The 9,253-nt window shown below is 47.3% G+C and overlaps 1 protein-coding gene across 1 annotated transcript; it reads right to left on the reverse strand.

Moving 5' to 3' along the window:
* Positions 1-1,119: 1,119 nt before the first annotated feature.
* On the reverse strand, positions 1,120-9,237 carry fbxo8 (F-box protein 8). The gene is made up of 6 exons (XM_048996663.1): positions 8,983-9,237; positions 4,919-5,255; positions 4,264-4,390; positions 3,964-4,082; positions 3,441-3,637; positions 1,120-2,902 (listed from the first exon to the last, which is right to left on the reverse strand). Exons 2-6 carry the CDS (start codon positions 5,245-5,247, stop codon positions 2,715-2,717), a joined length of 960 nt encoding a protein of 319 aa, XP_048852620.1. The 5' UTR covers positions 5,248-5,255; positions 8,983-9,237; the 3' UTR covers positions 1,120-2,714.
* Positions 9,238-9,253: the final 16 nt, after the last annotated feature.

The raw sequence follows: 9,253 nt of genomic DNA on the forward strand, positions 1-9,253 counted from the left end.
AATCTGAGCTTTCATGAAGATAAATCATTGAACTCGCCTGTCATTAAACTCGCTTATCATCAATCCTTTTGACATTTCGTCCTTTTAGAGACAACAGGAAGCTGGACGTGGCTGTTAAACTGATGGATGTCAACTTGGACCGTCTTCAAACTGACGGCTCCTTGGCTCCTCTTTGACTAATCGGTCTAACAGACTCGCTTTCATCGCTCTCCCCGCTTTACTGCCGTAGTGGTTTGCAGGCTGTCGCAATTAAGCGCTAAAGTTTGGCAGGAGACAAATAAATAGCATGTTTACCGAGTTAATTGAAGGGTGTTGCGGTTAAATTGATGGAGTGAAACTGAAGATACGTATTTCACCAGAAAGACCATATCGGAGGACTGTTTGGGGTCAACAGATCCCCCAGCTGTGCTTTCGGCATGCAGCTCAGTGCTGTCAGGCACCCAGACAATAGCAGTGCCCGACTGGGTGCTGAACGCACAACCAAATGTTTGTGGCGGGTCACAATCTCAGAACCTGCCAAGGCACAACATAAACTGCTCTTAACATCTTAAGGGAGCTAAAACATGCAGCCATGATTTCTAGTCACACAGGAAAAGGATGCCCGACTTCTGATTGGAGGAATGAATAAGGAGGCGTGGCCTATTAGACCAGCTGTGGCGCCTCCTGGTGCTACAGACCAGGCATTACTGAGCCTTGGCATGGAGGCCACAGAGAAAAGTGATTTTTCCATCCCAGCTCACAACGTTTCTGATTTTACTTGCCCTGGTGTCGTAGCTGTCAGTTCATTATTCCTGTCTATAGTAACATTTTTATCTGAAGTCATACCGCTGGACAGTTTATGGTTTTTTAAGGTGACTAGCTATGCATTTACTCAGTAAGACTCAGCTATCCGTTAACGATGGTGGACGGTTCGCTGACGTAGGTCAGTTTAACCACGACACTCTGAAATGAACTTACGTGCTTTACTTAATGAGAAGCCACACCAGGTTAGTTATGGATCTTCTCTTAAAATCTGGTCGTCCAATTAGCCTTTAAGGCCCGGAAGATGAATGCAGTGTTCACATCGTCCTCAGTGCAGATTCATGAAATGACAACAGATTAATACAACCCAGAGATGCGTCTCTTTCACGGGAGACTGGTTTTATCGCAATAAATTTCCATACAATCTAAAAAGCGTTTTATTCCAGTGTCAGAAATCAGAAAGCACCCCTCTATTTGCTGTCCCATTAAGATGAAGTACATCAGACAGAAAGGGCTCACAGTATTAAGTGATCCTGTTCATAACAGCAGATTTTAACATAAAATCAGATCAACCAATAGGCCGTGTTCCTGTAGTGCTGCCTGTCACCATGGCAACCTCTCTTCCTGCTTTGATAACATGGTATCCCCTTCCCCATATCCTATCCTTATAATCTTATTTTAATGCATCAATAGTAAATACAAATATAAAACGTTAGGAAGGATTAACATGCAGTTTAGCAAGTGCTAAAATATGGTAACCAATGTTGCAAAAGTGCAAAAAGAAACTTAATTCATTGAGAAAACTAAATCTCTTGTTAAAATACTTCAAAATAAAATTATGTTCATAAATCTCTATGCTTAAATATATACATAATGTGCAAACAAAATAGTCAGGGTTTTTAATTCATTGCAAAGGAAACTTCTCAAACAGGACACCCGCTTTTCATGTCAGTTTCTGCTCTATTGGCACTTTGATGCGCAGCACACCGGCAACAGTGTAAGATCTCCACGGCAACGGAGCAAGATCTCCACGGCGATGGAGCAAGATCTCCACGGCGATGGCTTGGACGGGTGTCAGATGCGCGGAGTCGCAGGAACGCAGGCGCTTACCTCTTCGCTTACCCCCCCACCCCTCCCGCCGCAAGTTCCATGTAGAGACCGGCTAATCGCTAACCCGCTTTTCAAAATCGCGGTAAATTCAGCACGAGGACTGTGCCGGGACGTTTCCAGGTGAGGTGAGCAAGGACACGGCAGCTGTGGAGAGGGGGCTGGCGTCCGCACGCCGATGGGACGACCTTTAGGGCGGAGCACAGTGACAAAATGGGGGGGGGGGGGGGGGGTGCAAGGTCGAGTACAAGATTTATAACGGTAACAAGATGGAAGCAGACGAGGCTGGTGTGTGTCCTGTCTGGAACATTCTTCATTAGATGTCAGCGCTGAGTGATGGTAACCTAGACTAACCTAAAACTTCATCCGTTTAAACCACATTCTGTGGTTCCTGAGCGATCTTGTTTTTTGAAGCACAATTAGCAGTGAAATCCCAGCATGCTAAGAGAGAGACCCTAAACATTCATTTTTTTAACAAATATTAATGGATGTAAACAACGAATTTAGTTAGTTAAGGATAAACCACTTGTTAATGATGACAGACACATATGTAAGAAGATGTAGGGAGTGCCCCCCAAAGCCTAGGCCGTGCGAAGCTCATCTTCGGAAGAGGCCATTTCCGACACATACTGTGCTTACGTTTTTTTTGTCTGTTAATCCCGTCAAGAGAGAGCAAAAATGTTGCCCAAAGTAGCTTTTGTAGTGTAAGTAACGCCTCGCGGGTGCGGAGCTCAGGACAGAAGCACAGGTGGGCGGGGCGTTTCACACGCCACGTGACGTACGGCGTCCTGCTCTCAGTGCACAAGAAAGTTAAAGAAAACCAGATATATGTATATAGCGTGAGCGGTGCTAGCGTTAGCGCGTAGCTAGGCCGCCACGTGGCCGATGAGATAGATGTTGTCGTAGAGGTGTCCCACGAAGTCGTCGCTGACGCTCTGGGCGGCGCGCCGCGTGTTGCGGATGAACTCGCGCTTGGACATCTTGTTCTTCACGTGCGGGCTGGACAGGTCGATGGAGAGCAGGATCAGCGAGTAGCACAGGACGTAGACGGCGTCTGAGGGGCGGGGAGGCAGAGGATGGGGGCTTCAGTCAAACCGCGAGTTCCGGAGATCAACAACAAGAAGACATTTATCGGCGACACATCTGCGAGCGTTACACAAGGGAATGGTTCACTTCTCACTTCTGAGTGATGGTTGGGAAGTTATGGTCATTCTTTAAAATGGTGCTTTATTTTGCATTTCTATAAGTACGACTGGTACATTAGAATGTGTGTTTTCCCCCCATATTTCATCTTGCTCTCTGTTTTTTAAGACATACACACACATACAGAGGTGAGAGAGAAGCTTGGGGTGCAGGTGAAGCTCAGCAATGTAAACCCCCCCCTCATTTTTGGGGGATTAAAGCCCCCCCCTCAAGTTTCACATAAAGCATGCACCCCTTCCCCAGCTAATACGTAGCCTGTAGCACTGCAGCACACTGCAGCTTGGGAAGACGCCCTCCGTCTACCACAGTTCCAGCTTAAGCCAGCAGCCAAAACAAGCACTTCTTAAAAATTGGCATCACCACTTGGACGCGGTCAGACGGTCACTCACCGGGGCTGAGGCCCAGCTCCCGCATCAGTGCGGGGTTGCAGGTGCAGAAACGGTGCGAGAACTTGGTGATGAGGGTCTCCAGGTACTCGCCGCGCTCCTCAGGGGCGTGGATGTGCCGGAAGAAGTCGCGCAGCGCGTTGGGTAGGAACTGGTTGCTGAAGTTGTGCAGGGTGACCAGCTCGTCCAGCACATCCCTCCTGTGGGGGGGGGGGCAAGGATCAGGGGCCAAGGAACCGTGCCTACCGTCAGACCGCCCAAATGTGGGGGCCGGTGTCTGTGAAATGATAAATTATCAAGCCGTACTGTTACGTGTTAAAGGAAAACGGCCTGAAGCTGCTATGGGTGTCGGTAATTACAGATAAGGTGGGTGATGTGTGCGTGGGTCAGGACCCTATGACAGACGGGCATCCCATCCAGAGTATCCCCATGTTAGGTTCCACCCACATTAACCCGACCAAGATAGGAGGTTCTAAGGAAAAGGATGGGAAGGAGGGAAGGAAGGAAGGAGGATGACGGATCGCACCTCTCATCTAGGTAAATCCTCAGCATCTTCCAGTTGAGTGTTCTTGTGTAGAAGATGAACTTGGCCACTTCTGCTGCATGGTCGCTTAGGATGCCTTTAGACAGGAAGTACTCCATCCCCTGGGGGTGGGGGAGCTGGGTTAGGCCACACCTGTGCTGCCAAAGCTGCCCGGCATCTACCCTCCGCAAAGAACACCCTCCGCCTGTCCCCGGGGGGGTGGAGCAACCTCACCAGACTAGTGAAACGCGTGTCAAACACGACAGACGGGGTGCAGGGGGGGTCGGTGAGAGAAATGGCTACCTCCTGGGGGTTGGCGTTGAATGTGAGGCTTCCTTCATCGAGCTGCATGTAGAGCCTCCTGTAGGAGAAGTCCGGCGGAAGCCTTCTGTTGTATATGGAGCAGTGACCCCAAGTGGATTTACAGAGTCTGAAAAAAGACAGCAGGGCATTATGGGATGGGCATCACTGCTTCCCTGGGAAGGAAATACAACACGGAGACCGGCATCAGCGGCTCCTCGAGACAATCTCAGAATTATTTACATTATTTTCACTTAAAATATTATTTTCTTAAAACTCCCATTTTGGGCCATTTATTTACACTAAAATGTGCTGAGGGCGTAAGGATAAATGACTGGTTCTCTTTCAACCAATCAGATCGCAGAGGAGGTGGTACCATCCAATCAGATGTCTTGGCTCTGCCTCCTCTAGTTGCACGGATCCACCTTCTCCACGATCTGAATGGTTCAGGGAGATAACCAATCATTGCTCCTTCAGCTCTCAGAACATTTTTAAGTAAATCTCATATAAGCCCAAAATGAGGGTTGTTTCTGGTGCTGCTGATCATTTGGGTTGATGTGTATCTAAGCAGCAGAGTCAATGCTGTCATTAAAGCAGGAAAGGTGATGTTTTAGCATGAAGTGTGGCGCCCCCCAGAGGCATGGCCTGGACTCCTCACCCCTGCCAGAGGTACTCGTCGTTGCCCAGGCCCTGCCACACACAGGAGGCCAGGCACAGGTCAGTGGCATTCAGATAGGACAGGATGGTGATGCTGAGCTCTGGCGGCAGCATCTCCAGGTCGATGAAGCCGCGCTCCTCCTTGCCTTTCCGCGCACGGAGCAGCTGGTAGATATCGGTACTCTGGCAGTGGCGCCGGTGGCTCAGGGGGTCGACGGTGGAGGCAGCGGCCGCCATCCTGCGACTGCGCTCCCGCGTCAGGTAGCACTGTTCGCTGTACTCCTGCTGCAACTGCTGGTTTCTCACCACCCTCCACAGACCCTGACCCATCTGCAGATCTGAAAGTGGGTGGGGAACAGGGCAGTCAGGCTGGGAGGACCCACACACACCGGCGCAGTCAAACCCCAATGCTGGGATCTGTCTAATCTCGACACAAATTCCTCCCCCAGTCTTTGTGCGGAAACCAAGATCCTCCCACGTACATCCTCCGGTCAGGAGTATAATCAGCATGTAAATAAGAATCTGATGCTAAAATAATCGAATGCAGGGATTCATATGTGATCAGATTATTATTATCGGAGGCTGACATGACATCAGTCAGCAGTAACAGGAATAACAGCCAGCACGCGATTCCAGCCCTCCAAACTCACAGATTGCTTCACACATCCTCCCACGACCGAGTCGGGCTCAGCCCGATCAGCTCCAGCCTAAGAATGGAAGGACGGCAAGACGTGGGCGAGCCGGCAAACTACCAAAGCAGACAGATTGACCCGAAGGATCACTCAGAAAAAGCAGCAACAAACAGCCAAAGATGAGTCATGATACTAAGAGAGAAGGAGATGGATTGCAAACAATCACTTCAGTAAATACTAATGCTAATGCAATAGAAGGCACTTTTCCATCGCAGCAGGTACCGCACTTTTGGTATTTTCCCTTTTCTACTGACTTCCGGTCGAGTACCAGTACCAAAAGTACCAAACCAGCTAGGATACTTTTTTTGGTACTTCAGTACTTTGGAGTGGGACTTGCAAATACTTTCATTGTGGATTTGGTTATGCAAGTAGCCTGCCTCTGAAACACAATACAACTGCCACCTTGAAAAAAGTTAAACTCGGAAAACAAAGTTTCTTTTTTTAAAAAAAGTAATAATAATGGACGCATTGTGATCTGGTCGGAAGAACAGATGCTTCTTGTCATGGTCTTGTAGTAAAATAAATTGTATAATACATTAGGACAGCGCGGTATTATACTGTAGTAATAAATACTGGGGTATTTATAAAACAAAAAAAGTTCACCATAAATTTCTCACAAACCCATTTAGGAGTGATTTAAACAGCATGGATGAACATGATTATAATTGTCTCGGGGAACGCATGCAGCGCTCATGCAAATGCAGCGGAGGTAAACTTTAAACTGACTTTTAGATGTATGCTAGATACTCTTGAAAAGGAATAATCAATGAAATTGCTGAACTTTTTCCTATGACGGAGTAAAAATGTTCTAGTAACTTAACCCCCCCCCCACGCTGTAATGTCTGTAAAGAACTGAAAGTTAGAAAAAGCCTGATTTTACTCTAGCTGACTAGCGATGTGACAACATGCGGTGTCTGTATTAATAGCGCACATCGTCCAGCCCTATAATATACTACAGCTATTTTTTGAATTTGGTGCAAAATACCCTGCCTTGTGACGTGATGTCATTTGGCACCGGTACCAGTTTTCACGTGAAAAACCAACAACTTGAAGTACTGAACTTTTGACACTTCCTTGAAGTATAAAAAGTATGGTACCCAGTGCAGTGGAAAAGCACTCAGAGGTTAACACACACAACTGTCATATTACACACCAATTCTGACTCACATGCGTATCTATGTAAAAATTCTAATTAGCATCCAAATTAATGATTAAGTTGCTGAGTCAGTGCTCTTCCCAGTATGGCATCACCTTCTGAAAGGTTTTTCTTAAAGGCAGACATGAGATTCCCCAATCATTCCTGAGTCATCATTTCATAGAATGCTCTGTGAAAATATTAATAATAGAGAAGTAGACTAGCTATCACTTTAAATGATTAGTTCCACTCATGATTTGTTACTGTCTGCAGCACAGCATGGCTCAAACACGCAACGCCAAAGGTCAACAGAAGCCCTGAAACATCAGACTCACTCAGCAAAGAACGGCAGGTTCCACAAGGACAGCGTGCCCCAAAAATCCCTGTCCCAGGGCCACACAAAACTTCAGGGCGAAGCCACTGTCCAGCGTGACAGACCCCCTTACCGTTATGTCACCAGGGAGCACAGGCAAAGCACAGATATGACAGGGAATACTTTGTTTTCACAGAATGTTTCTATAATCGGTCAGATGGGATGGATGGCAGCGCATCACGAATGACCTGCGGTGCTGACTGCAGCTCCCCCTGCTGTTAGCCACCAGCATTGCTGCCTCCAGTAAGAGATAAGGCAGATTTGTCTTTAATTCGACCTCATTAATCCGCTTTGGACCATACATCAAGCCTGGCACAGTGTTTTCGGCGCAGAGGAGTCTGTGTAGAATTCTGTACGTACCCACAATGCTTTGCGATTAATTTAGCTGGACACCTTAGTTCAGTTTTGCTACCTCGGATTGGAAGTGCCTGGTAACCCACAGCAGAATTCCTCACATGTTTTCAACACTAGAGCTTCTCTTTCATGTTTTGTATACCAGTGTGATGTGATCATGCTGAAATCACTGCTGTAAAGCCATGAGTGGTTATTCAACATTCCATTCCCCGTGACTGCCAGGAGACCAGCCACAATCCCCGTGATAGTCCGGACACACAGCACCTCCACCATCCCTGAACGCTGTAGACTCTAAGTAACATACAGCATTTGTCTGCATCAGTGCTGCTTCCCATTAGGCGACATAGGCGGCTGCCTAGGGCGCCATCTTCTGTGGAGATGCTGACCTAGCAAGCCCATTTCACTCAGATAAGGAGCACCAGTAGTGAGGATGGACTAGGACGCCACATAGATACTAGTCTATATACATACACACACCATATAAAATTAAGGTTAAGTATAGTTCTTAAGGATGAAAATACTAGATGCTTTCCTGGCATTAATCGACTTTATAACGAATTCACTTGTTTCAACTTCGCAAGTACTGTGCTTATATATATGGGAGGAAAACGCACAACCGCTAAACAATGACAGCCATTCACATCTTTACCTTATCAGTTAAATTCTAAAGAGACACACAGACTTAAATCATGGGATCGCTTTGAGGGTTTAATGCTCTTCTGGGGGGATGGTCTCAGGAGTTCCTACTGCCGCAGGTGCTGAGTATCCCCACGTCATTTCAATTCATTAATTCATTAAAATATCAAAAGCGCTTGTTTTCCCCCACGTATAGTTGCGGTGTTGTAAGTTTTAACCGACTCATAGAGAATAGCGACCCTAAAACAATATAAGGGTGAGATCGAGCTTTGTTTAAAAGAATTAGGTAACAGGCAACGTGTTTACAATTTACCCCCCAGCGCTGCTGACGGCAGCAGCCGGTCCAGTAATCAGAGGCTGTCAACATAATCCACCGCTAAAGGCAGACACGCACAGGCACAGTCAGGGGCACGAGGCGAGCATAGGGATGACTTATTTGCTACACAACATTCTGATTACGATTTGCAGTGTCCGGTCTGGAAGAGAGCACTCCTAACAAAGACTTCAGCGCTCTTCCAGACTCAAGTTACAGCACACCCCTGCATCATCCGCCTGCAAACAGCTCGACTGCATCACGTGTCATGTGCTTTAGAAACTGTTACGTCGTCTAAATTAAAGCACTGGTATGTGGTATGATATAAATATCTAAATTTAAGTTTTGTTCAGCAGTTTTCCCTCTCCAAAGCAACGAGGGAATACTTCACTCCATCATTCTTGGTTGAGGAGCAGACCCGCCTTTCTATAACGTGATTGGCTAACATTGCTCCCTAATATCCAACCAGACACAACTATTGGCTGAGCCAGACGTCACTCAAAAGACCCCACTGTGCCACCAAGTTAGATCGACCCGGCGAAATTAAACCAGCGCCACCTACCCGTTTTGTAGAAAATTTTTCCACCGCCGCCGCGACGTTCAGCGAAGACCAACGCTAACTTTCGCAAGAGATAGTTATCCGCGATACTTCGGTCTCAGGAAAACTTTCATCTCGGCTGTCGTTGTCGTTTTTGTTGTCGGACGGAAAAGCTCCTGCTTGCAACTGTTGTGAAAGGAAGGGCCACAATGACACAACAAGCTTAATCTCCACCTATCAGTCCCGTAGGGTTTCTTCCTCTCCTCCTCCTCCCACCTCCTCTCCGTGTCGCACG

Source organism: Brienomyrus brachyistius, chromosome 25 (genome assembly GCF_023856365.1).
Source record: "Brienomyrus brachyistius isolate T26 chromosome 25, BBRACH_0.4, whole genome shotgun sequence".
NCBI lineage: Eukaryota > Metazoa > Chordata > Actinopteri > Osteoglossiformes > Mormyridae > Brienomyrus > Brienomyrus brachyistius.